The sequence below is a fragment of the Talpa occidentalis genome, unplaced genomic scaffold (assembly GCF_014898055.3).
Source record: "Talpa occidentalis isolate TD23 unplaced genomic scaffold, MPIMG_talOcc4v2.1 talOcc4.7, whole genome shotgun sequence".
In the NCBI taxonomy this organism is placed as follows: Eukaryota; Metazoa; Chordata; class Mammalia; order Eulipotyphla; family Talpidae; genus Talpa; species Talpa occidentalis.
Genome location: NW_023605083.1, coordinates 83,686,074 through 83,713,550, shown reverse-complemented (window position 1 = coordinate 83,713,550; position 27,477 = coordinate 83,686,074). Strand labels below are relative to the sequence as shown.

Sequence of the window (27,477 nt, the reverse complement as noted above, 5' to 3'; positions counted from 1 at the left end):
GTGCCTGGAGATTAGCAGAAGCACCGATAAGAGGATGGGATGGCTCTGTTTCCCTCCCCTTCCCCTGGCCAGCCCACTGACAAGCCCAAGTGGCAGCTAATTAGAGCTCTTATTTAATGCCTTCCTTTTAATTCCCCACCTCTCCCACGGCCCATCTATCGGCTGAGAGTTCATTACTGAGATGCGGCCACCAGTCCCTCCTTGAGCAGGGAATGGGGCAGGGGAGGAGGCTGGGCTTGCTCTTGGCTCCACGCCCCCTCACCCCAGAAGCTGGTCACCCAGCTGCCGAGAGATGCCAATCTCCCCGGCTTGATTTATCCCCATGACATTTGTGCTCCTCAGCAGTTTTCAGGTGAGTAATTCAAATTCCTTAATTGTGTTAAAAAAGGCTGTTATAAAATTACCATTTTATTTAAATCCGAGTTAATAAATTTCTTGGCGGAGGCTTCCCCAGCTCCCCACAGCCCGGTAACAAGATGGATGGGGCAGAGAAGGAGCCAACGCAGTCATTTTGGTTTGGAATTACAGGCTAATAGATTCATTCATTTCCTGAAGCTGCTGTTGGCTGTTCTTCCCCTCCCCCACCAGGAGTGGACTGGCTGCGGGGCTGGACAGCCAGGGAGTGGGCTGTCCCCGGGGGAGGAGAATCCCGGCCAGGAGAGCTTCCCAGACCTGAGGGATCCTTCCCTAGGGCCTTGAAGGGACTGCGAGTAGGCAGGTTGGAGCCTAGATTGCTAGCGTCAGGACGATAGGACTTTTGTTCCGGGCAGACCTTTTCTGCCTTCTCATTAGCCTCCAAAGAACTGCCAGACAGCAGCTGTCACCTAGCCCCTGTCTGCCTGAGCTGCAGAGACAGTCCTTTCCGCACCATCCAGGCCCAGAGCAGGACAGACAGCTCCCCGAGTATCCCTGGAACGTGCTCCGGTGGGTGGACCTAGCTCCCTCATTGCCTTCTTCCCACTGGAGGTGGCATGGGGAGTTTTGGACCTGCCACCTGGGGCCATGAGTCACACCAGGGCTGATGCCCTCTGATCTGTCTCTACCTCCATCCAGCTGGAGGAGCAGTTGAGCCGCCTTCAGCGTGAGAAGAACGAGATCCAGAACCGGCTAGAGGAGGATCAGGAGGACATGAACGAGTTGATGAAGAAGCACAAGGCAGCTGTGGCTCAGGTACCAGGCAGGAACCTCCCCTGCCCCCCATGCTCTATGGACACTGTCCTCTGGTCCTCCTTGAAGGTCTCCAACACACCCTTCTTTCCTTTCGGGAGATTGCAATACCTGTGTGTCTTGGCACTCAGTGTGGCGACCAGGGGGCTAGATTTGGTGTTTGTGGGGATCCCACTTCAACACTCACTCCTTTCCCAGGCCTCCCGGGACCTAGCTCAGATGAATGATCTCCAAGCTCAGCTAGAAGAAGCCAACAAGGAGAAGCAAGAGCTACAGGAGAAGGTGAGGACCAGGGCCTCCTTTGGTAGAGTGAGAGTGACTGTGCGCCAGAGTCACTGTGTGCGGGGACAGACTCCCAAGCTCATAAGACAGCGCTTCCCCTGCCATCAGTAATCCACAAAGCAGTGTCAACTAGTGCGGAGAGGTAGGCTTGGAGCCATATCACCATAGCAGACATTTTGGCTTCAACTGCCTCATTTCACATTTCTATTCCCTCTCTGGTCCTTAGCTTTCTCCTTTCTCTCCAAAGGGCAAAATCTGTGCCAGCTCTGGGCCAGGTGGGGAAATGCTGCTGGCTTGGGGCCCCATCCTCCCACCACCCCTGTGTATCCCTCCCTCCCTCAGCCTTCAGGTCACCATGGTGATCTTGCCAGTCCCAGACTTTGCCCCCTCTACTTCCCAGCTCAGTTATTTTTTTTCTTCCTGCCCCTAACCCCTAGCTGCAAGCCCTCCAGAGCCAGGTGGAATTCCTAGAGCAGTCCATGGTGGACAAGTCCCTGGTGAGCCGCCAGGAAGCTAAGATCCGGGAGCTGGAGACACGCCTGGAGTTCGAGAGGACCCAAGTGAAGCGGTTGGAGGTAGGTGTTCTCTACTGGCCCCGAAAAGAGCAGGGCAGAGCTGCCCCAGCAGCTGGAGCTACGCATGCTCAGCAGGATTGGGCAGACCTGGGATGCTCCTCCGAGGCCTCTGCCAAGCTGCCAGGCCAGCTGCCAGGCGGGTGCCTTCTCCCCGCCCCCGCCAGTCCTGCTCTTTGGGCACTGTGGAGCCTGCCTGCTTTACATTCTGTTTCCGTGCTTGCTTTCTGCCAAGGGACCAGAGCAGCTTAGCTTTTCGTCTTCATATTTTCCTCCACCATGAGCTCCCTGCCCCCCCCCCTCGAGTCCCCCTCACTCGCTCTCTGGCAGGGTCATAAATATGCAGTGGATGGCGCCACTTCTGTGAGGGCTGAAGTCTGTTCTCTCATCTCACCGCTTTCTCTCCCTTCCCCTTTTTCCTCTCTCTTCCCACCCTTCCCTTCTCTGCTTTTTCTCCTTCTCTTCCTTTTTCCCCATTTTTGCCTAATTCTTTCTCCCTTTGTGTTCATCTCCTCCCCAGTCTCATTCTCCTTTCTTATCCAGTTCTTCTTTCTCCCCTCCCTCTACTTTCATTCTCCTTCCTTCAATCCTTCTCCTTTTTCTGTTCACCTCTTTTCTTTTTATGTCTTTCCTCCCAACTGTAATCACCGTTCTCGAGATCCTTTCTGCCCCAATCTCCCCCCCAGCCAGCATGCTCCAGCCCCCTGCCTCTCAGGTAGGAAGAAAGAGGCAGGCAAAATTGTCTCTATAGTCTACATCCCTCTTGCCCTATTTTTAGACAGACATGTGTCTAAGCACCCCCTCTGAGCTTGCAGACATGTGTCTAAGCACCAGGAGTCTCCCCTGAGAGCTGTGCTGATGGGTCAGATGCCTAGGGGCATCTCTGCCATGGCCCCATCGACCTCTAGTCAGTGGAACAGCCACTAGCGTGGAAACAGGTGACCTTGGGCAGTGGACATCCAAAGAGCATCAATAACTTTTACCTAGGAGTAAAATATGGTTGAACCTCCCAAGATAGGGTTACGGTCCTCAGGAGAACAAGTTAGAGGAGACTTAACAACAGTTCATGTTCTGCTCTGGTAGTATTTTGATCAGCATTTTGCATACAGGAAGGGTTAAGGAGGCCGCCTAAAGTCACAAGGCTATCGGGGGGCCGTTGGTGTGGTGGATATGGAGCCAACTACTGTTCTCTTGTCAGCCTCATTCCATTTCCTCAGCACTCACTCTCAGTTTGCCTTCTGCTCAGAGGGGCAACATTTTGGGTTAGATGCATAGAATGGTAAACATAAATGGCCTTACACTCAGTAGAAATATAGACGCTGAGGGCCCAGAGGTGAGGCCCCCATGGCTGGTCAGTGGTAGAACCAGGATTAGAAGCTGCTCCAATCTGCCCTAATCTCCAGGTCATTTCTTGCTCAGCATTCTATGGCCTGGCAGGGGAAATGTGTTTAGGTTTGTGGGGGAAGATTCACCAGGCTTGGAGGGATTAATCTGATGACCGTTTAGCCTCCTCCTGATCCAGGCACTCTCGGTAAAGACACTGGGTCTTCAAGTACAGGATCTAGCTTTGGAAACTTCTGGGTTCTGGGTCTCTGAGGGAAGCCCTGCTGACTGTGGAGGCCCCACATATGGTGTCAGTATGCACAGGCCCCTGCTCCAGCCAGCACCCTCCTCCCCGCTGGGTGGTCATGATGATGACACCTCTCATCCTCCATGTGCCTTCACATATATTAACCTTATTTGGGCCTTAAAAGAGCCCCAGGAAAGTTGGTGTTATTCTCCCCATTTTATAGGAAAGCAAAGGAAGCTGCTTTTGCTTTTTCCTTTATAAAGTGGCTTTACTTAGTTATTTGTTCATGTAGGTAGTGAGTGGTGCAGCCAGAGCTGGACCCCAGCTGAGGGAAGCCCCGCTGCCCCTCCCTCTCTCTGGCTAATGAGTCTCTCTTCCCCACTTCCCTGCCCAGGGCCTGGCCAGCCGGCTCAAGGAGAACATGGAGAAACTGACTGAGGAGCGGGATCAGCGCGCTGCAGCTGAGAACCGAGAGAAGGAGCAGAACAAGAGGCTGCAGCGGCAGCTCCGGGACACCAAGGAGGAGATGGGCGAGCTTGCCCGGAAGGAGGCGGAGGCGAGCCGCAAGAAGCATGAACTGGTAATGCCCTCCCACCCCAGGACCCCGAGCTGGCAGCCTATGAACAAAGAAATCTGTTATAGTGTTATAGGACAGGAAGAGGGGTAGCCCAAGCCCCGCAAACCTGCCTATTCTAAATGGGTTCGAGAACAAGACAAGAGGACAGGTCAGAAAGCCCTGAGGGCAGGCCAGGGAGCCAAGTGTGGCTCTGGAGTCTCCATCGGGCAAGATGAGGCCTCAAGAGACCCGGCAACACTGAGCACAACAAGCGCTGCAGGCTCGCAGCCTCTCACACTAGCCCCTGGGCCACAAGGGACTTGAGTCAGGCTTTCCCTGGGGCAGTTGGATGGGAGACTAGCCCTTCTGTCAACTGGTCTGCCCACTCTCCCTCCTAGGAGATGGACCTGGAGAGTTTGGAGGCTGCTAACCAGAGCCTGCAAGCTGATTTAAAACTGGCATTCAAGCGCATCGGGGACCTGCAGGCTGCCATTGAGGACGAGATGGAGAGTGATGAGAATGAGGACCTCATCAACAGGTGAGAGGCGCTCTGTGGAAGCTGTGGCTCACGTGGAGACCCTCCAGACCTGTTCTACTAGCAGGTAGAACATCTGTGACCTTGTCTCCCTGTCAAGACACCACCAGCCCCCATTCCCTTTTTGCTAGACCCCAGCATGGATCCATCCTGCAGGGGCTAGGGGCAGGACGGGGGTGCCTGGATGAGACACCTCCCCTCCTGCTCCCTGTCCTCCCACCCAGGCCCCCACCCGGGGACCCAACTCTCCAGCTGTGCCTATTCGAGGTGAATTATTCCCCCCATTTAGCTGCATTTCCAGTGTGGCGCTTGCCCCACTCTGGGGAGAGCCAAGATTTAAGGGCCGTGGTGCCTTGTTACCATGCCAGAGATTTTTCTCTCATAAAATCCACCCAGGGAATGGTTTAGGAGAGAGAGATTTGTAATCTTAGGTTCAGGAAGAAGTCAGGAGCCAGGCAAACCTGCAGTTCAGGGGTGGGGTCAGGCCCTGAGGATTTTCTCAAGGCTGTCCCTGGCAGATACCCAGATCTGCTCCTTCCCACAAGTGGGCCCCACCACATCTTGCAGGCAGATTCTGGGCTGCTCAGGAGCCTGCTTGTTTGGGGCAGGGGAAAGGTATCCCCCTGAGGACAGCGCTGCATTCACCCCACCGCCTGCTCTCAGGCAGCCAGTGGCATCTCTCACTGAGGAAAGAGGAATCCTTAAGCTGAGGGGTCTGCCTCCGCTTGCCCATTGATTTCTCTCTTTTTTCTGGCCTCCTTGTCCACCATTTTCTTTCTGTTTCCAGTTTGCAGGACATGGTGACAAAGTATAAGAAAAGAAAGAATAAACCGTGAGGACTGGAGCGCATGCGCTCTCTGCCTCTCCTCGCGTGGTGTCTAACCGCCCCTAACTCTGGGCTCCCACCCACGCCCCGCTGCATGCCGCATGCGGACACACAGCACCCCACCCCTGCAACCCCACCCCCACCCTGCGAGCCTCCTGCACTAACACTGCTGACTCTGTCCTGAGGGGAGGCCCTGCCTGCATCAGAGGCAGAGGGCCAGCGACAAGGTGTGCTTCCCCAGGAAGGCCGGGCTGGCCCTCCTGCCCTTCGTGGGTAGGAGGGGGCTCCACTGGAGAGGAAAGCTCAGCCTCATCCCACGGTACACAGTCTGCCCTCTCCTCCCTCAGAATCCAGCTGTAGTCACACCCCTGGCCTATTTCTCTGGGGAAAAGTCTGTTTGGGCTGGATGTATCCACATCCTTCAGCAGCTTTGGAACTTGAGCGGCCTGAAAGATCTGGGTATGTTTTGTTTTGTTTTGAAAGGTCTCCCACCTTCTTGTGGTAGACACGGGTAGGAGATGAGGGGCATCTAACAGTTACTTGTTTGGAGAAAGCATTCAAGCAGCTAATCACGGGCAGCTCTGCTGTGGCAGGCAGAGGGAACATGGCCAGATGTGTTTACTCTACTCCCAGTGGGCACCTTGAGCAGAGGGAGGCCCCAGGCATTTATGATGGTGTGTCTGTCTGTCAGGTGGCAGGAAGCCCTCTCCTCTCTCCATCTCCGTCTTTCTGGGTGGGAGCTGGACAGTGGGTGCAGATGTGCAGGCCTTTGGGCTGATGCGGGTGTTCTGCCGTCAAGTTGGACAAGGCTATTTCTCGGAGGGTATTTTTCAGAGTAGTGTTGAGTTTCCTCCCCCACTCTCCTCCCTAGGCCAGGATGGGCTGGTGGCAGTGCAAAGGACTCCGTGAGAGCTAATGATAAATGTAATAGTGTGTAACAGTGATAGAGGGCCGCTGGAGCCTGCTTGTCACACACAATTAATATCCCCTGCCGTTCTGTCTCCGTTTGTTTGTTCCCCCGCGATTCGGCTCCCAGTTAACTAATAGCACACGAGCCTGGACATAAATTGTATTTGACACGAGGTTTAATTCCGACCATTTAAAATTTCAACTGCCCCCTGAGCCTGCCTGCCCCTGGAGTTTGTTTACGGGCCTGATTATTTAAGGAAAAGAACCCAAACATCATCTCTATGTTTGAAACTCAAGAGAAAGAGAGGGCAGGCAGGCCAGCTTCTCAACCCATTTGCGTCTGTGAATGTAAGAAGGAAATTCGTATTCTGGGCCCACAACCATCCGTCCCCTGTGTGTTCCTGCCCTGCCATCCTTGGGCTATAGGAGCTTCCAGGGCTGATAAAATGCGCATTTAAGATCATATTCTAAACCATTGGCAGGCATGTATACACACGCGCATGCACACACACACACACACACACACACATACACACCACCCCCAGCCTGCACTTTGCAGGCGCATGGGGGCGTGCAGTCCTTGCTGGTTTCTGCTGATAGCAGAGAGTGGTGTGGCTCCTTCCTCAGCAGCTCTAGCCCCAGTTCCAAGTTATTGAGCGAGTGTGCTAAGGCGGGCAGAAAAATAATGTTTCGATTTACTTAGAGATACAGTTGTTATTGCCATAACCTTAATGAAAGCAGTAAACAGCACAGTATTAAGGGAGATTTATACAGAAACGCTTTTAACATGTAGACATAGATTTTGCGATGCATACAGCACCTCCTTTCTAAAGGCAATCAATATGGTTATGAACGGTGGTGATAAATTACAGGCTCTGAAGCTAGAGAAGGAGGTTTTTTGCACGGGTGTATAAATCAGGTGGTATTGGTGTTCCATGGGGCCCATGCACCATAGTAAATCTGCCAGGCTCGGGCGGGCACCGGGCTTGCATTAGCGGTTTCGGAGCTGTCTGCTAAACTCCTGTTTACCCGGGGCATCAGCCACACTCGCCTTTGTTATAATTCTGTGTTTGACGGAAGTCCATAAAATATGCCTCTTTATTCCCTTCCCCACAAGCTGTGCTCTCTCACAGGCTCATGTGGTGGTTTCCTGTGTGTATGTACACACGCACGCATGCATACGTGCACGTGCCCACATACTACACACACACACTCACGCGTGCGTGCCTATGTGGCTATTTATTCAAGAACCTAATTCAGGAATAGGGCTGTTCCTGCTGACAGAGATGAAAGGAGATTTTTATCAGGGTGAAATCCTAGCGTACCCATAGCAGGGAAACACAGTAAGCAGATGTTTTGCAGAATTCTAGACGCATTCTCACTCAAAAGTTCTCTTCAAGCCCCTATGCTTCGTGAGGGTGTTACCATGATACAGCCTCAGAATTTGACCCCTTTCCTGCAAGTGGAGAGGGCTCAGCGCAGCTTGTCCAAAAGAAGCACTGTGGAGCAAGAGCTGGGTGCTGCCTGAGGATAGAAAAGGAAACTTAGGGGACAAAGCCCCTGTCTGAGACTTTCCAGGCCCAACTGGATCTCCTGGGTGCAATGCAGCCTGAATCCTGAAGCTGTTGCTAGCCCTCAGGAAATACTGATGTCGCCTCCTTTTTCTTTCATACCTGCTTAAGGACCAGAGAAGTCAAAGGATGTGACCTGTAGTACCCAGGTTGGCATCACCATTAGCTAAGCAGACTTCAGGCTCAAGCTAACTTGAAGTTATATTAAAGCCCTTCTCTTATCTGCCCCATGGCCAGCAGCCAAACTTTTACTATAAAGACATGAAAAAAGGCAGCAGCTATAGCCACGTTTTGGGGAGCAAAGAAGAAACAGAATAGGCCTCAGGGAGTAGCTGATGGGCCCAGGATTCCTCTTTTAACCTAGAGCTATTTGGCTGTCATTAATGAGTGGATGGTTTCCCTATCATCTCATTGGGCGGGTTGGCTGAACAGCAGCCTATCACAGAAGGTGGGGTGGGAGGTGTGGCCATGTTCTTTAGGGTCATCTTGGAGGCTGCCACAATGTGGCCTGCTGAAAGGGGACAGGGTCCTTGTGAATGGTGTGCTCTGTCTAACCTCTCTTCTCCACTCACTGAAGCGCATGCCACCCCGCACCCCACCCCACCAGGACAAACCTGTTGTCACTTCAGCACTCCCTATTGGGCAGCGGGTGATCACCTTCCCCTTGGCCTTTCCTACCTTTCTGCTCCTCATCCCACAGCGAGGGTGACTCAGATGTGGACTCGGAGTTGGAGGACCGGGTCGACGGGGTCAAATCGTGGTTGTCTAAAAACAAGGGGCCTTCCAAGGCAACGTCTGATGATGGCAGCTTGAAGAGCTCCAGGTAAGCATGTGGCCTTGAGTTGGGAGAAAAGCCAGAGAGGGCAGGTCTCCTACATCTCTTGCCTGGTGTGTGCCTGGGGGACCCAGCTGTGCCCCTCACACACAGAAGGAGCGCGAGAAGCTTGGTTTCTTAGGGTCTGTGGCACCCTTGCTTTCCCCAGTTAATGCTTTCCTACCAGGTTCAGGGTTTCGTGTAGGTGTACCTTCATCTCCACTTATTCTTCAATAAATACTGATTTAACTACCTAAGAGCTGAGGCCCTTGGAACAAGACTGGGATGGGGCACCCGGGGGACTCTCGATCCCGCACCCTAGCCAAGGCCAGCCTGCACCTCTGAGTCCTTTATAGGAGTAACGGCAGAAGGAGCTTTGGTTCCTGTCACAGCTCCAGACACGGTTGTCTTTCTCTGACCATTCTCTTTTTCTCCTAATCTTGACACTTCCCTCCCTCCCACGCTTCCTGATAACACTCATGTGCTGGGGAACTTACTCTTCTAGTTTCCAGCCCACGCACAGTCTTCTGACCATACAGCCAGGCATCCCTGGAATCCAGGGTTCCACCTACATCTCTCACCTACTAGCCAGCATGACAGAAGGGAGGGCTCTCTGCTTTCTCTCCTCCTGTGGCCATGTCTGTCCTGCTTGTTCCAGACCTAGTTCCTACCCTCCTCAGAGTCATCCTAACCTCCTAAAGTGCCTTCCTCCTCCCTCCCCAAAACGGCAGGTGGGCTAGATAGAAAAAAAAAAAAAACAAACAAACACAAATCCCCCTCTTTCCCTAGCTCCACTGAGGCCCCTTCCCAAGTCTAGCCCCTCACCGCAAGCACCCAGCAGTCCCCTCTAATTGGTTTAATTTATTCGGCCAAACAACATTTTGTTATTGCAGATAATGCTGCCTTCCCCGCCCCTCTGCCGTTCACCACAGCGTGGCAGGGAGGCTCCAGGTAGTTGACAATGAAATAAATTGAACTAAACGTTTTAGAGGGGGAAAAGTGATGAAATAGAACAATAGTCTAATTTACATGACATTCTCCATGAAGCTATTTTCACTGACGCAAATTATTTTGCTTCATTTCCTCCTCGGCTCTCACTGCCACTTTGCCAGGGCTGCTGCCGATTTCTCCTCCCTCCCCCTGGGGCTTTATTCTCCAGGTTTAATACTTGTTCCTCTTTCTCTCTCTCTCTCCATTTCTCTTTGCTGCCCCTAATCCACGACTGGCGTTCTCCTCCCCCAGAACGGCCCTCAACAGCCTCGGGAAGGAGGGCAAGGGGGTGGAGGAGAGGCCAGCCTCCGTGCTGAGCTCCCTGAGCTACCGGAAAAGGCTCACCCTGAAGGACTCCATCGGGGGCACTGGGGACGAGGACTCACTCTTCACCACCCTGAGCGAGCGGGCAGCCTCCCCCGAGAGGCCCCCCCGGAAGGCCCGCAAGGGCCCCAGGGAAGAGCCTGGCCAGGGCAGGAAGTCTGAGGAGCTGGACGAATGTGGCTCCATCTTCTCCGGGGTAGGGAGCCGTGCAGGGCGGGGGCTGGAGAAGCGGTGGGGCTCAGACTATGACCGGGCCTCAGCCGTCTCCGCACCCGTCAGCCGGGCCTCCTCGGCCACGCGGCGCGGCTCTGGTGAGGATGGGGCCCGCTCCTCCATGAGTTTCTCTCTGTCGGGCTCACCCATTTCCCGCCGCAGCACCTCCCGGCTCGACAGCCTGTCGAGGACCCTCAGTCCCTCCTTGAGCCGGGCCTCTGGCCTAGGCCGGGAAAGCCCTGACTCCCGCCTGTCCCTGGGCCGGAGCTACCTGGACGAGTGGGATGATGGAGCCAGTGTGGCCTTGAGCGAGGCCCACTCACAGTACAGCCACCCGTCGCTGGCTCGCAGTCTGTCGGTGCCACACCAGCCACGCGTGTCAGCCCCTGCCATGGATGAGCCGCTCAGCTCCAGCGTCCGCTCGGCCAGCCGTCACTCCTACCTGGACCCTGACCTGGAAGCTGCCATCAATGAAGTCTTGAGCTACAAACCCGTCCCATTCCAGCGGAGAAGCCTGGAGCCAGACTCTGAGGAAGACGACCAGAAGAGCATCCAAAGCACCCAGAGTGCCCAAATGGAGCCCCCAGAGCGAGCCACCAGCATCCGCCGCTCAGCCTCCGCTGCTGACATCTCTCGGTCCCGCAGCAGCAGGAAGAGCCGGAGCAAGAGAAGGAGCAGCACCAGCTCCAGCTCTGAAGATTCCTCGGAGCACAGGCGACGGAAGAAAGGGCGCTCTCGAAAGAGCAAGAAGAAGTCCAAATCGAGAAGAAAGAGAGCAGAGACCGATTCCGAGTCCTCTTCATCAACATCTAGTGCCTCTACTGCCTCGGGCCACAGTCGCTCGAGTGTGAAGAAGGGCCCCTCTGCAGAAAATGAGGAGGCTGGGCAGACGCACCGGCAGTCTCGGAAGGAGGAGAAAAAGCGCAAGAAAGAGGTGGACAGCCTGATGATGCGGTACCTGTACCGGCCCGAGAGCGACTAGTGCAGTAGGTGGCAACTGGTGTGCAGTGCAGCATGGCGTGTACCACTTGGTGTGAACTAACGTGCCCGCCCCACCCAGGCTCCTGCCTTCATCCTGGGCAGGCCTGGCCCTGGAGAGCCGCCTGGCTACCTGGGAGAGCAGGGCCAGCTCAGCGGGTTAGTCATTCTGTACCCTGAGCCCAACCAGTTGAACAGTCCCATTTATCAAGTCCCTACCCAGGAACCCACCAAGATATTTGCCATACTGTATTCACTCAATGCTCACACTAACCCCTCACAAAACAAGGGTCAGATGAGCCCCATCTTATAGAAGAGAAAGCTGAGGTTCAGGGAGGTTAAATCTCTTGCTAAGATCACAAAGCCCAGAGTGATGCTGCCAGAATTTAGTGACATCTATTCAACCTGGTCTTCACCACTTCTCAGTGATCTGAGGCAGAGAGTATATGGGAGCTTTTGTCCATGGCCCCATAGACTGGGCCAGGAGGAGTGCTCTAGCGATCCTCAGGTATAGATAGCTGTATCCATGGCATCAGCTATTGTGGGGCCTTTTGTTCAGCTCTCCCTGAGCACCATATGGCCACCTTCCTCCCTGGCATGGTCCTCCAGCCTAGGAGTGCAAGGCTCACAGGGCTACCCCCACAACAGCACCATAGCCTAAAGCAGACCCAAAGATGCCTGGCTCCCTCCTCAGCCCTCCCACCTGAAGCCCACACATGGGCGTCACCTCATCTCTGCTCATCTTACACAGTTTTAATGAATAGAAATTAGCAGCTGCTGAGTGACAGCCCCCTCCCGTCTCTCCTGGCTCTGCCAGCCTTCTCCCTGTGGGGAGAAAGATCTAGCAGTTAGGCCCTTTATGCCCACACCCCACCTCAGAAGAAATGCAAAGACTGACTCATCAGAATCACATTGTTGCCAGTTTCCCTGGTGGGTGGTGACATTTGGATCACCCTGGCTGTGTGAAGCTGTTTTTGGCATGGTACCCCCAGGGCAAGCATGCTGCTCCCCAGGAGGTGTGACTAGACTGCGGCCCCCTAGGGCCCGGACCTTGTTTCCTACATGCATGAACTAACACTTTCCTACATGCATGAACTAACACCGTGGCTGCTTGTGTGTGGAGCCACTGGACAAGTACCTGACTTTGGCTTGGTTAGACCAAAAGGGACCAGTTCTGTTTTCAGGAATGGAGCAAGTAAAAGTGAATGTCACCCGCAGCCATTCACAGATGGGGAATGTGGGGAGATTAGGAAAGTTGGGGAAGGGGGGTTACTTGAATTCCAGCCAGGCCTATGGCCAATTCAGATTCATCAGGCCCTCCGCTGTTCTGCAACCAAGCCCTTGGGCACAGCACTGCTCTGTTGCTTTTCCACATGGCAGGTGGTTGTAGGGTGCTCTGGGAAGTGCCGGCAACCTGTCAATTGAATTAGGGAGCTGTGGTCAGGAGACAACGGGAGTCACAATAGTGTGTCTAACACCTCCCACCAGCAGCCCAGCCCAGTGCCCCACTTCCCAGAGCAGGGAGTCAGTGGATGAACCAAATTGGAGGGTGGGGGTGTGAAAAGCAGAGAGGGCCAGGTCCTTCTGAGCACTGCACCCCTACATGAAGCAGGAGACATGGACCCTGTCAGGCTTTCCCATGCTGACAAGTGACCAGTGTGTTTCACACCCCAGTGCCCTCTGCACCACCTCCAGCAAGAACAAAACACGGGCAGCCTGTGTCTTCCACCAGCACGGTTCCTTCTGTAGTCACCAGGAAAGCAGGAGTAGCCCTGAAACTACACACCACCGAGGACGATTGGATTTACTGCCGGTAGAGTGGGCACCACGCCAGAAGCTGGCCAACCCGTGCAGAGCAGGAGAGGAGAGAAGGGCCGGGGGAGGGAGGACCCAGTTGGACTCAGCATGGAACTGACCTAGACGGATAAACCTCCGAGAGGGGCCAGGGTGGAGGGTGGCTTTACTTCCCATCTGGTGAAGAAGACCAGTGAGAATTCGGAACACGAACACATCTACAGCAAAGGCACCAGGAGAGGCTGCCATCCTGGGCTCGCCTGGCAGGATTAGCTTGTGTACCAAATTGTTTGTGACAGCATTGGGCGGGAGACACTAGCTTGTGGGGAGGGAAGCTTTTCAAACAATTTGGTAAAATGTTCAAATTGCTGACCCTGACTCTTGCCCTGGGCGGGGGAAGGGGGAAGGGTGGATAGCTGCCTGCTGTTGGCTCCTGATAGCCTGTGGCAGCATAGCCACAAAGGAGACTGACTAGAGAGCACCCAAGTGAGAAGGGGGTGGGGGCTGGGGGGCTTATAGATCCAGAAAGAGAGAGGCATGGAGTTTGCCCCTCCCTAGCTGCCTGCAGCACTGCGCCCAGTCTCTGGATGAAACAGTGTTGAAACCCAGTTCTCATTTATCCAGGTGTCTGCCTGGCAGTCATAGGCTTGTCGGCATAGGGACTGTGCCCCACTCTGAAATCAAGTTTGAGAATGGAAAGGAGGCCAGGACCAACACCCCAGCACCCCATTTGCACTGGGTCCCAGCTGGCGTCTCCCTTTCTCCCCCATCCTTTGCCTAACAGCAGACCTTAACACCGGATACCCAGAAATTCTATCTGAAAAATGAAAATAAAATCAGGCTCCCACTAATTTAGAATTAAAACAACCCAAAAGCTAAAATACCCCCCATTTTTTCTATGTTGCACAGTCATCGTTGAGCCTTATAATTTTGTCCCCGAGACACCCCAGAGTCCTTAAGTGCGTTTGGCCCATCAAAGTAAGACTCATTTACGTTCAGTCTAGTTTGTATTAAATGTGTTTTGTGCTATTCTGATTCCTTTAAAAATGGTAATTCATTCATGAGAAATACGAGAACTATTAACCAGACTGCCCCATTCCTGAATCATTTTGCATAATTGAACATGTATTCTATCAGGCTCTTCCTTCTCCCCAGGGAGAGAGAGACCTATCTTTATACATCCCCTGGGCACTCCCCCAGGCCAGCGGGGAAATTCAGGTTTGGTCGCCGTTCTCTCCTCCATTTTCTCCTCTCGTCACCCAATCTAGTGGCAAGGTGGAGTCATCCAAAGGCTTTGAGGTCCAAGAGTCCCAGGTTCAAATTGACATCCTGGCTGTGTGACCTTGGGCAAGATGCTCTTTCTCTTTGATCCAGCTTCTTCATGATAGTTCTTAGAGTGTTGTGAAGAAGAGAACTCACTGCTCAGGACAGTCTCCTGTGCAGGAAGTGCTCCTTGAGTCGCTCCTCTGGGCCCTCTCACTGACACAGCTGGAAAAATGAAGAATGTGGTTCTTTCTGGATCTATCATTCCCTCCTCTTTTGGTTTGAGAATAGAAGAACATTGAAAGGGCTAGTAAACAAAGGGCCCTTCTCGGATTCTTTTTTTTTTTTAATTTTATATATATTTTTACATCATTTTTCACTTTTGCACAATGTATGCATTTTCATCTTGGTTATAGTCCCCATACAATTCCCACCGCCTTCTCAGATTCTTAAGTGAGAACTGTAGCCAGAGGGATCCCAGAATTTTGATTAGGAAGAAAGGGTTAGGACCTGGGAGTATTCTGTGGAGGAGGAGAATTTCCTTCCCCTGCGTTAGAATTCCTTCCACCTGCATTAGAATCTTCTGGAGAGGGAGTTGAAAATGCAGAGTTCCAGGTTCACTCCCAAAACTTGCCAGAGTTCCCCATGGAAAGGACCCAGCAACCTGTAGCTAATTCGTATGCACCCCCAGGTCCAAGCTCCACTGCCCAAGACCGTCGCTTTCCTTGGAGTTTTCAGAGTCAAAAGACGATGTGCTCTTTTCTCTTACTTCTCTGAGTATCTTCTGGGGAGGCCAGGGATGGTTTTCCTCAGTTCAGGAGGAAGACGGTGACCGCTTGGTTGGCCTGCCAAGACCGAAGGCTTTGGTGCTGAAGGTTAAGGGTGTTATTCCTTCATGATGTCATTCCTCTCTCCCTGCAGCCCCACCAGCTGCTGGAAGTCCCCTGCCCCTGGCCGGTCAGATGATGAGCACGACCCTCTTGATGGCACCCCCAAGACCCGATACTCCCACAACTATCTGAGTGACAGCGACACAGAGGCCAAGCTGACGGAGACCAACGCATAGCCCAGAGGAGTGGTTCTCACCCGTTCCACCGGCCTACTGCTGCCACACGCCTCTCCCAGGAAGTGGTGGGGCACAGGTGTCCCCCACTGGACTGCTGACCTGCATGGGAAACACTCGACCCTCTTCTGGCAGGAATTTCCAGGCTGCGGATGTCTGGTGTCTCTGCATGGAAGAGGTGGGGGACAGAGGAGTTTCTGAAAAAAGAACTTCTTGCTCTTTCTGCCTCCAAAATGCCACACTCTTGGCCTCAACCTTGGGCCACTGTGGGCAGCAGCAGGTGGCTTGGCACTGCGTGGAGCCAGCAAGTTGACTTCCATCTCAGCCCCCTGCTCAGGGACAGTGGACACATAGCCTACTGGAACATTCTAGGTTGCTGGGTCCATGGGGAGAAGGAGTTGAGGGTGGGAACAGCAATTCCTTCCCCCTGGCTTTGGGTGAGGGCTTTCTCTTCTCAGTGCCTGCTGTCTTTTTACTTTTTAACTTAAATACCCAACATCTCCATCACAGCTGCATCCCTGAGCGTGTAGAGGGCTGCCGTGGCAGCCGGGGGCCCGAGAACGACTAGGGCAGTCTCCACTCCATCCTTGCTCCCCAGAGAGCCATTCTAGCTCCGTGCAGCTGGACAGCCTGGTGAGCAGAGCTGGGTCCAGGTTCATGAGAATCAGTGCAGGCTGGGGGGCTCTCAGGTGCTTCCGGGTGTGGGTTGAGCATGCTTACACGGACCGGGGTGCACATGTACTATCCGGAGCTTCCAGCCTTACCCCTCTTCGTTTCATCAGTGTGTTAAGTGCAATGACCTATTGAAAAGTAAACCCATTCCACCTACGCCTATTCAGGGCTTATCCAAGCACTGTCTCCCACCCTCTCCTAAACTCAGCTTGAGAGGGAAGGCCTTGGGTTCAGGACTTGTGATCAGAAAAATCGAAGATGGACGTTTCGGTCAAGTGCTATTGCATATTAGACGCGAGTCCTCACCCTGTGTCCTCAGTCTGTCATTTTTCTTCCAACTCCTCTGCCCCACACACTTATCCCAGACATGACAACATGTGGCCTGACCGTCCCAGCCCCCACCCTAAAGGTCATCCTTGTCAATACCACCCAATTTGGGGGCCCAAGGGCAGCCTGGTGCCGCTCCCAACTGCTGTCCCCCTTTTTTCCTGCAATTGGTTTGTACTCATTGGGCTGTGCTCTCTCTTCCCTATTTACCTGATGTATGGAAATAAATGTCCTTTTCCTCCTGGCTCTGCCAATTTTCCTGCCTGTTCCTTCAGGCGCAGGTGAAGTCCAGGGTAGTGATGGGGGGGAGCAGAGGCTGGCGGGAACCTGGGGGAGCTGCCCTGGCGCCTAGCCTACCACCGAAAGAGCCTTGGCAGGTCATTGGGGCAGGCAGAGTCAGTGGGAGAGGATTAGTCAGGAAGGCACAGCCCCCACCTTTTAGTTTAAGAGCCTCTGGGTTGTAATTCAGGTTGGCAAAGCCATCCAGGCTTCATCCTCCTCTGGCTTCCACCAAGGAATGCTGAGATACCTCTGATTGTTAAATCCACCGTTTCAGAGATCTGATCTTCCCGAGCTTTCTTTGAGGTGTGCAAGCCCTTGTTAGGTTGGTTGGTTGGTTGGTTGGTTTTTAACTTAATTTCAGTTACCTCAAAGACAACTTTTTCATCAAAATTCAGCAGGTCTCTCTACCCTCCTCAGGCCCTGCCTTCACGCCCCAGTTTACACTTCACCCTCTCACTGAGAGCCAAGAGGCCACTCATGTGGAAGGGCAAGAGACAAATGACCCCCTCCTCCTCCTCTGCCTTCTGTAACACAAACAGTGACAATCCCTGCAGAGTGAAGTATTTACAGCTGGTCCATCAGGCTTTCCTGGTTTGGGCAGGTAAGCAGGAAAGGATATCAGTTAAGCCTAGTGCCCAAGCTCTGGTGATATTAGCTACCCACAAACAATCCAGAAAAGGAAAGGGGGGGGGGGGGGAGTGTAAAATGGACCCATTTCAAATGAGCCTGCCTCTCTCCAAGATTCCCCAAGGTTGACAGAGATGATAGTAAAAGTGAAATGTTTTTTAACTGCTGACTCCTCGTGTTAGTTCTGTCACCTCTTTTACACCTGCTTTCAAATACCTTGGTGTGTTTTTGTTTCTTCCAGGAACTAGTATGACAAAGTCCCTGCGACCCGCAGATGAGTTCATAACTGTTCACCCACACCAATTCAGACCTCTGGCTAACTAGAAAGTCCAGCATCAACTTCCAATGGCAGACGGCTTTGTTCAAGTCAGAAAACATTTATTCACTCAACAGTCAAATAAAACTGCCTGCTATGGTCTAGGCACCATTCTGGGTCCTGGAGATGAGGTTCCCTCCTTCATAAAGCATATAGTCCAGTGGCTCGACTTACAAAATATGTACCACACCCACTAGTATGCACAAACTTTTGGTGAGTAGAGAGAAATAAATCAGAGTGTTTGTCCTCCAGGAGCTGGTGAACTAACGCTAGGGCAGGTGCATATGGAAGTAATTACCCAAGACATATCAGAAGGACGAAGTTGCTTTGGGTATATTATGGAGGGAGACACTCACTGTGGGGTGCCAAGGGTGTGGACTGGGAAAAGGAGCTGATATTGTTGAGCTTGGCCTTAAGTAGGGCTTCGATCCGTGGATATTGCTGGGACAAGCAAGGTGGGAAGAAAGGAGTTTAAGCAAAGACCCTGAAGCAGAGAAAGAAAGGTGGCAGCAGGGAACTGCACAGGCTGTCTGGGGAAGCCAGACATGGCCTCACATGACCGACACTTCTCCAAGCTGCAGGAAAGCCCTTTGGCAGGTGCTGTGACCCAGGCTGGAAGGAGACAGATCCTCTCCCAGGAGAGTCCCGTGATTGGCAGGGCCATCAAAGTCCATCTTCATGTGAGGTGTGCCTTCAGAGCTCTGTAAACTCTTGCCCTCGCTAGACACTCGTAGCAGTAGCTGTTTCCTAAGATGTAGGTGATTCCCACAAAGCAGACAGCAAAATCTGTCCTTGCACCAAGCTCAAAGCTGCATTGCTAGATCCTCCTCTCTAATCTCAGACCCTCAGGATTTTTCTGACTTCTGAAAAAGAGGCATGGGTGGGGACCAAGCCCTATGGGGTTCCCCATGGTACCCAGTCTGCTCCCAGAGACCCTAGCAGTGTGCAGTGACTCCCAGCTGTGTGCAGTGACTCCCAACTGCCTCCTTCTGTCCTTGTGTCCTCTTGGCAGATTATCCCACTTGTCCTTCCCCCGTGCCCCACCCCCATGCCTGGTGGCACAGACACTTAGCGATTTGCTCCTTAATTGTCCCCCAGCTAGGCTGCGCAGATGCCGCTCTTTAATCTCTCCTGATAAATGAATCGCGCCGCTCCTTTAATCATATGTTCATATCCAAGCCAATTTGAATCAATTTGGCAGGGAGCGTGTTGCAAGAGATGCCATGACTGCTGCTTCTCCCCCAGGGCCCTGGAACCAGAGCGTCTACCGTCCTCACCCCCAGCGAGGAGCCCAGGAGGCTCGGAGAAAAGAATCTCCTACCTGAATAGTGAGGCTTCTCAAAGTCATTCATTTGCTCCTGTTCTCCAAGCAGGTCGCGGTGGGACTGGAGGGAGATGGATTCCCAAAGGCCTCAGAAGTGGGAGGGATGTGGCTGAGCCCACAGCCTTCCTTGGTTACTGAATAAGGGGTCGCTTTATCATTGCTGAGAGAAAATGCTGCCTTAAATCTACCCTAATCCTTTTGCTCCCCTTCCATTTCCTCTGAGGGGGATCTTAGGGAGACTGGAATTCTTCATCACTTTTTACATAGCAACATATTCCAGACCAGTCTGTGAGAACTTGTTCTCGCCTGCCAGTGCTACTGGCTGCCACCTCAACTCCCTTCATCTCTCCCCGGGAGGTATTACTTTCTCAATCCTCCAGCCTGGTGGGCAGTCCAGGACAGGCTTGGTAATACACCAAATTTTGCTGTGTTAAGGCTCCTACTTTTTCACCTGCAAAGCAGTGTCCACATGTCCCAATGAAAACCAAATAAAGGGCCTCCCCGGTGGCGCAGCCGTTGAGCGCTGGGTTGCAAAGCTGCCCGCAGCCTCTGCAGCACCGGTTCGATCCCCGGCTGCTCCCCAGCCACCGGAGGAGGGTCCCACATGGCGCACAGACCTCTCCTGCCGCCCGCTGCTCCCCTCAGCAGTGTGCTTCGGTCCTTCTGCCTGCTCTGCTCCCCGCTCTGGCTCTGGTGAATTCTCTCACCCTCCCGCGCTTCTGACTGTACCCAGTGCATATATAAACAAAACAAACAAGCAAACAAATAAATCATAAATAAATAAATAAATACATGCTTCTTTAAAAAAAAAAAAAAAAAAACAAATAAAATCTGCTATACCGAGGGCTTCTTCTACCACTAGCCGAAGGGACTTAACCTCTTGGAACTGTTTCCCAATCTGTAAAACAATGTGATATTGCTGGCAAGAACCTTTTGGTTCCTAAATTGGGAGGGTGGCCCTCACTGCTGCCAAAAGAACCTCCCTCTCCACCCCTTTATCACCTGTGGCGCGGAGCCAGAGAGACCGAAGGGAGGCTCTAGGGGCCCTGGAGATCCGGATGCTCAGGATAGGATGCCTCTCCCAACACGAGGTCTGTCCTGGGTGGATTTGGTCCAGCCGTCCAGTTGCACCTCCTCTTTCATTTCCTCTCGGGTTTCCTCCCTAGCCCTGTGAGTCCAGGCAGGCATCCTCTCCTTCCCTAGGAAATCGAGGTATAGCAGCATGTTCATATTTTATTTGCATAACCTCGGCCTCAGGTGCACTGCGCCTCTGGCTCCACCCCTTCCAGGAGATTCATGTCGCACTTCCCAGAAACCACACCTTAAAAAGACGCAGGGATTCTTGAGCAGTTGACAAGGCCCAGCCCATCTGCATTGCTTTTTTAGGATTGCAACAATGTGGGGACCCAACTCCTTGCTCAACAACCCCAAAATACTGCTTCCCGCTCTTTTGAGCGCTCGTGCATGTCGTTGGCAGGAGCTGAGGCTGACGCAACATCTGAGGCTAAGGGCACCCTTCCCAGCCTGTTGGTAGTAACCAACAGGTAATGAAATGATGAGGATGAAAAAGCCAGTGATAGTTCTCATTTGTTGAGCATCTAAGATGTCCCTGGTGCTTACATACTTGTCTGCACAATTTCTTTTAAACTTTATCACACCTCTACGAAGTGCTGTCCCCAAAAGGAAACTGAGGTCACAGAGCCTTGCAGGGTCCTCAGCTTGGTTCCAGCAACTATCCAGGTGCCTCCATCTTCCAGTTATTCCGACCTTGTCAGAGGTTGAAGAGAGAGCTGGGAAGGCAGAGAATCGCTGTCACGAGCCTCATCTCACATTGTTATGTGCCTGGTACTCACCAAGGCCTGAACTTCGGAAGAAAACACTTCTTGGCAATTTGAGTGGGAAATGTCTATCTTACATTTGTGTTCCTCGTTCCAATTTTCAGAGCCTCCCCCGTACATTATCACATTTGTGCTTCATGCACATTGTGCCAACAATATGAATAACACTTCCACGTGGCCCAGAATGCATATTTTAAGCTATATTCACCCCAGTCTAATTTCATTACAGTACAACAGAACAATCCAGACCACTCTCTGAGATTTGATCTGCGAGGAGTGATTTCCAGAGCCATCGCCATTTGGAGTTAGCAAGGAGACTAGATTTTTTACGAAGAAATTTACAGAAAATTGAGCCCTCTGTAGTATAAGCCCCGGTGATAGGTCATATACATAAGGAAGATTCCAAAAAGGATGTGTGCTTTGCAATTGAAGTCAGTGACATAAATCTCCCAGTGGAATACTTAGATGTGCAGATAGAATTTGCTTTAGATATCAAAAGTCAGTTATGACAGTTTTACCCAAAAAAATCCTCAAAAAGGATATTAAGTTTTGACACCATCCAGGCAAATTATATTTGAGGTGGCTTAAGAGTCAAAGAGTTTCCACATTTTAATAAATTTTTATATGTTTTGTGCTACATCTGTGATCTGACTAGATTAGGAAAAGAAGCAAATGGATTTGTGGAAGAGAGGACCCGAGGGAATTTGAAAGTGAAGGAAAAAAAAAAGAGGAGTTTAAAAAAAAATCCTTATATAGGGAAGATGCAGCCAATAGCTTCAGAACATTTGATCTTTGAAGACAGGTCAGCAGGGTGTCCCTGGTGGCCCAGGGGTTGAGTGTCAGTGCTATCAGCTCCAGGCCTGAGTTCGATCCCCACCAGGGAGCTGGCCCACATTTGGCATAGCAGACCTCTCCTGTCTCGCCCACTGCTCCCCTCAGCATTGTGTTGCTCCGTGCTCTGTCTCTGGTGAATCCTCTCACCCCCTGCCCCTCTGGCCTGCCCCTCTGGCCTGCACCCCAGTTCTTCTATACAAAAATTTAAAAAAATTTTTTTTTTAAAATTGAAAGGCTTGGGGTCTCGTTGGTGGCCTCAGGATAAAGTCTCAGTGCTACCACCACAAGGACACTCCCGTGGCAAAGTGGCCTGAGTTTGATCCCCAGCCAGGGAGCTGGCCCACATGGTGCAGCAGACCTCTCCTGTCTCACCTGCTGCTCCCCTCAACAGTGTATTTCCTTTTTTTTTTTTTTTTTTTTTTAAGATTTATTTATTTATTTACACAAGCACTGGGTACAGTCAGAAGCGCGGCAGGGCGAGAGAATTCACCAGAGTCAGAGCGGAGAGCAGAGCAGAGCAGGCAGAATTCAGCAGTGTATTTCAATAGATCTGCCTGTTCTGTTCCCCACTCTGTCTCTGGTGAATCCCCTCCCCCACCACCTCTTGTCTAACCCCAGTTCTTGTATGCATAAATAAATAAATATCTTTTTAAAAAATTCAAAGACAAGTCAGTGACTGACTCAGCAAGGTAAATACAAAGTTGTCTGTTGCCAAACAGGCCTCATGGCTCATGTTTAATCCTGGGACCTGGCATCTGTTGCAGGTTGGCACTCTTGCTTGAGAGGTGCTTCTGGCCCCCACCAGAACAGTGTCCTCTGGGGAGCAAGGGAGAGTGATTGTATTGAGTACCAGTGCCCTTTAAGTTTCTGCACTCAAAGCACAAGCCCCATAGCTTGACTTTGAGGGTCCTGGAGCTCTTCTGTGTAGGCTGTTCTTTCTGATGTGCCGCTGGGCAGCTTTAATAGCAGAAAAGGAGCTTCTGTTCCCCGAAACTGGCAAAATAAGCCCAGAGAACCAACTAAAAAGTGAGAGTCTTATAGCTTCATGAATAAGTTCTTAAGGGAACATTTATATGACAAAAAATGCATGTGAAAACAGATCAATAGATAAATATTAGAAGGGACCTCTAAAAATTAGAAACAATTTTATATGGGGTGTGGGTTGTACATGACGTGTCTGTGTTTATAACATAAAGTTTTCATACCATTTTTAAAGTCAGTACAGATGTGTGTCTGTGCTAAATACAAAGAAGGCTTCCAAATTATCATATTAGTGTGACGATAACAGTAGCTTCTTTCCTGGCATTTCATATATAGAAATAGTAGCTGTGGGGGTAAACCATGTGGCAAAGCTGCTTAGAAACTGCTTCGATCTCTTGCTCGGGGAAAGCCATTCTTAAAGCAGCAGGCATCTCTTGGCATGACTGAGAGTCGAAGCTAGAAGAGGAACAGATTGGAGAGTGGAACTTGAACAGGGTATTTAGGGGAGAGGAAGCGGATGGAGAGGAAGCAACTAGAAGTGCCTTCCCATGCAGCCTGGAACCGTGCAGGTGACAGGTTGGGGCACGAACACTTATATTGATAAAGGTACTGGAGGTGGAGAGATGAAGAGAAGCCCAGGGTGAAGACAGTCATTTACGATACTTGGTTCATGGTTATACGCTTGAAAAAAAGATCCGTAATGGTGGAAATGGTTCCTTGGCCAGACTTTGTGCCTGCCTGATGGGGTTGTGATTCTTATACCTGGCTCCAGCTAAGGTTTAGACACTTCAGGAAAAAAGTATTTTTGCTGTTTCCAGAGTCAAGTGACCAGTGAGTTTCTCAGCAAATGAGACAGTCTCAATATTAGACCAGGAAGCCTAGGGGTTCAGGCAGGGCACAAGACCTGGCAGGAGAACATCTCCTGTGGCTTGGGGTGGTCGCCATCTCCCTCCCTGCCCCCACTCCTTGCTCCCCAGTAGAAATCAGCTACAAATCTCAGCTTGTTGGGAACAGATGGCCTTGGCTGACGAATAAGCCACCGCAGGCTGCTCCACCTGTTCTCGGGCTGGAATAATCAGCTCGAGACAAACATCGGCGCTGAAATAACTCATGGCAGCGGGTGATGCGCAGACACAGATTCCAAAACTCTCTTAAATAGCCCCCCCTCCAATCCTCTCCCCTCCTCAGTCCCTAGAGGCCATCAGCGGAAGGTAATGGAGCGGAGAAGACAGATCGGACCCCAAACTGAGCACACCGCATTGCTGGCGGGGCGAGGGGCGGGGGTGAGGGGCCGGAGCGAGGGGCGGGGCTGGCTTGTGCGGCTGGGGACCCCGCGGCTGGGGAAACCATTCGTTCACCTCCGTGGGGCAGGGGATTATTTCTCCCCCGAGAACGTGGGAACGGCTGGTCTGTGTCGGAACAAGTGGTGGAGACCTGACCTCTCCGAGGTAGTGGAGAATTGAGTGAGAATTGTGAATTCTTTGGAATCTGTTCATTCAAGGAATGGAATGCAAGTGGGATCAAGCTGGCAGCGAATCTCTAGGTCATCAGACCACGCTGCCAGCAGCCTCTGCTTGGGCGCCCCTACTTCTGTGGGCTTGTGTTCAGCCTCCCGTCACCTCTCTGGCGAAGTCGGCTGGGCTAATGTTCGCTGGCAGAGGCAGATGAGCCCATCGTTGGGAGAGTGACAGGGCAGGGAAGCAGTGGTGACGGCTGTGGGGGAAGGTTTTGCCTGAGATGGGGGTCGGGCTCCTGTGGAGTCAGTCAGTACTGAGCAGGTACCAAGAGAAATGCTGCCAGGACCTCAGGTAGCAGCTGCCTCCCCACAGTGCAACAGCCTGGCCTAGTGTTGGGAACATGGGGGATCTAAGACCCTAGAGATCGTTCTGACTGGGAAGAAGCCTGCAGAACCCTTGCACCCCACCCTCTTCATGCATCTCTAACTGCAGATATGTCCCCCAAGTGGCCCCTGCAGCTCTGGGCCCCCTCACCTATCATTTAGGGTCCCACAAAACTGTTCTTAAGTCTGTTATGCCCTCTGGGGTCCATGTTGGTCCCTGTCTGCTGAGCGTGTTCCTGACCTCCTGCATGTAAGGATAGTCGAGAAGATGTTTTGTTTCATAGACAAAAAGTAAAGACTTATACGATGATCTTCTTTAACCATCACGTAGCCTCAACAACAATCAAGGCCACGTGGGTTTTGCTTTATCTACATCCACACCCACTTCCCCACTGGTTAGTTCACTGGATTCTTTGGACGCAGCCCCCAGATGGGAGACCACTCCATCAAGAAATACTTTAGTATCTATCCCTCAAAGAAAAGAACTCCTCAATGAAACACAATCACAACATTTATCATCTAAAAATAAAAGTGTCAAGAGCTCCTTGATAACCAAATATATAATCAATATTAAATTTCCCTGATACATATTAGTTTGTTCAAATCAGGATCCAAATAATATTAAGGAGGTTTTTTTAAAAGTACTATGCCCAGCGCCTTTCCCCACAGGGATTCCGATTTCATTGTTCTTGGGTAGGGCCCAAGCATCATATTTTTTAAAGCTCCCTGGGTGGTTTCAGTGTGCGGCCAGGGTTGAGAAATGCTCTACCTTTCCCCCTACCAGTTTCCTGCCAACCCCTCCTCCTCCCGGCTCTTCAACCCCTCTCCTGCCTCTAAGCCAGGCCGCTGTCAGAGCCGGGGCGCCACCTGGCCTATCTGCACGGGGAAAGGCTGCGATCTCCTCCAGGCTCCTCTGTCAAGGGGGGGCGCCAACCCTCTGGTCACAAGCGTCCCTTCTCCCCCCAAATTCACATACCACGTGTTCCTGTTCTAATCTTTCTTCTCTAATACGCCTAGTGCTTGTTCTGGCCTTGCAAGCATAGCAGATTTTTTTTTTTTTTTTTTTGGCGTGAAAATAGCAAAATTCCTGCCTCAGGAAAAAGTGAGAACTTCCCTGGAGGCTGTACTCACTCATTCAGCTGTTCAAGTGGCTCAGCACCACTGAGCTGGAGCTAAGCGAGGGGCCAGCAGGCGTTTGTAAGGGAAACTGAGGACTGGGTGGGCTGAAACCAGCACATTTCAGAGCATCAAAGAAATCTTTTCTCCTCTTTAAGATGGTGGCCCCAGGAGCATTTTAGTGACTTATGCCCAGTCCCTAACTCACCGCAGTTGTCTGCCTTCCCAAGATCGCTTCCTCTCCTCCTTGCCAGCCCTCCACTCTGCCTGCCTTTCGGATTCGTTCCTCCCTCCTGTGTCCCCCACGCCATGCCTCACTGAATGTTGGTGAAACAAATCTAGTCAAAAATAATGAGCAATCAACTACCCTGATGCTTGGGGCAGGCTGGGCAGGGGCTAGGGGGAAGGGGTAGGGAGCTGAATCATTTATAAAGCTTAATAAAGATGCAGATGAGCATGCTGACTAGGAGCCCCAGAGCTGGGCTTATTCATTATTCAAAGTTATGTAAATGCCACTGGGTCCTCCGTGTTAGAATCCTGCCCCTTGTCCCGCAGCTTCTCCCTTCTCCCGCCTGACAGAGCAGCCGGCCTAGTACCTCCCCCCTCCCCAAGCTTACGTTAACCCTTCCTTAGGTGGCTGCCCAGACGCCCGATTCAGACCTACCTCCTGGGTCATAAAAATCCTGGCTCTCCTCACTAGCCAGAAGTCTTCCAGAGGTTTTCGGGGAGGCTCTGACCTTCAGGCAAGCCTGCACAGGCCGAAACAGATGGGCTTCTCATTTTTAAAGATTTCCAAGAGAAGACTACAGACAGAGTGCTTCCATAGCTGACTCAATATCTCACACATCTACTGAGTGGGATGGATTTCGCGAGGTCTAACGTAAATCCCCCTTGCTGCGTTGGAAGCCCACCATCGAAAGATGATATCCAATAACCCAGCTCTCTTTCCTCACTCTCCTGAGAAGTATAACCCAGCAGCAAGTCACTCTCCAGTCTGCTGTCTCCAGATCAACCCACTAAGCCTTGATGCCCCCTTTCACCTTTGGAGAGAGTTGAAACTCCTTCCAAGCCGCACTCACGCGCCTTCTGGGATACCAAACTCTGGTGAGAGTTTAGCACCACCAGTGTGGCGACTAGCACTGACTACACTACAACCTCCTCTTTTCCCGATCCTGATTGCTGATTCGTATCCCACAATTGCCTGCATTTTAGGACTCAAATTATTTCCCCCTGACTCTCCTCCCTCTGTCTTAGTCTTTCCCCTTTTCCCCAAACCCCCTGATTTTTCAGTTTGGTGAGGCTGAAAGATGAAGAATTGGGTCAGAGTCGCAAAGGCATCGATTGCCTCTGCTTTTCCTTCTTTTCTGGACTGCCTCGCCTCCCTCCCCACCCCCAATCTATTTTTAGCCTGCCTCTGTTTTCCTTAGTCTGGTTGGCAACCATGCTGGCCTCTTTCTCTCTGCTGCCCTTATCTCTCCCCGGCAGCCTGTGCAGACCCTTGCTGCCCTTCCAGAGGGCTCCTCTTGCCTGTCCGATTTATTTTGATTTCCTTCCATCTTGAAGATGCGTAGGATCCGCCTGAAAGGGGATGTCTGGCCATGCACGTTCAAGCAGGAGGGAGAAGGGAGGTAATTCTGTCAGGTCTGTTTTGGAAAATCCTTCAATGTTCCTAAAACTCTCAAGATGTCCTCCAGCCCCTGCTACCTTCCACAGTGACCTTTCCTCTCCCCTGCACCCAGAAACTCTTTACTCCCTCATCTCCTCTTCCCTTCTGGAGCCCCACACCACTCCCAATAAGAAATCCTCAGTTGCCCCCATTGGCCATTCCTGATGGATCAGGTCCTTTGGCTTTGGGGGCGGGAAGCTTCCCTGTAGGTCCTTGAGTGCCTTCTT

The 27,477-nt window shown here is 51.9% G+C and overlaps 1 protein-coding gene across 6 annotated transcripts in view; it reads left to right on the top strand.

The window, feature by feature from the left end:
• MYO18A (myosin XVIIIA) overlaps nucleotides 1-16,672 on the top strand; it is a 93,933-nt gene extending 77,261 nt beyond the window's left edge. For 4 of the 6 annotated variants that reach the window (XM_037494643.1, XM_037494642.2, XM_054689682.1 and 1 more), the window contains 7 exons: nucleotides 1,054-1,170; nucleotides 1,366-1,449; nucleotides 1,887-2,024; nucleotides 3,986-4,171; nucleotides 4,546-4,685; nucleotides 8,689-8,811; nucleotides 15,286-16,672. In XM_037494643.1, coding sequence (XP_037350540.1) covers nucleotides 1,054-1,170; nucleotides 1,366-1,449; nucleotides 1,887-2,024; nucleotides 3,986-4,171; nucleotides 4,546-4,685; nucleotides 8,689-8,811; nucleotides 15,286-15,430 — 933 coding nt within the window. In that variant the 3' untranslated portion in view covers nucleotides 15,431-16,672. Of the gene's footprint in view, nucleotides 1-1,053; nucleotides 1,171-1,365; nucleotides 1,450-1,886; nucleotides 2,025-3,985; nucleotides 4,172-4,545; nucleotides 4,686-5,469; nucleotides 5,515-8,688; nucleotides 8,812-15,285 lie in introns of all 6 variants that reach the window. The other 2 variants (XM_037494640.2, XM_037494639.2) reach the window with 1 other exon arrangement.
• Nucleotides 16,673-27,477: the final 10,805 nt, after the last annotated feature.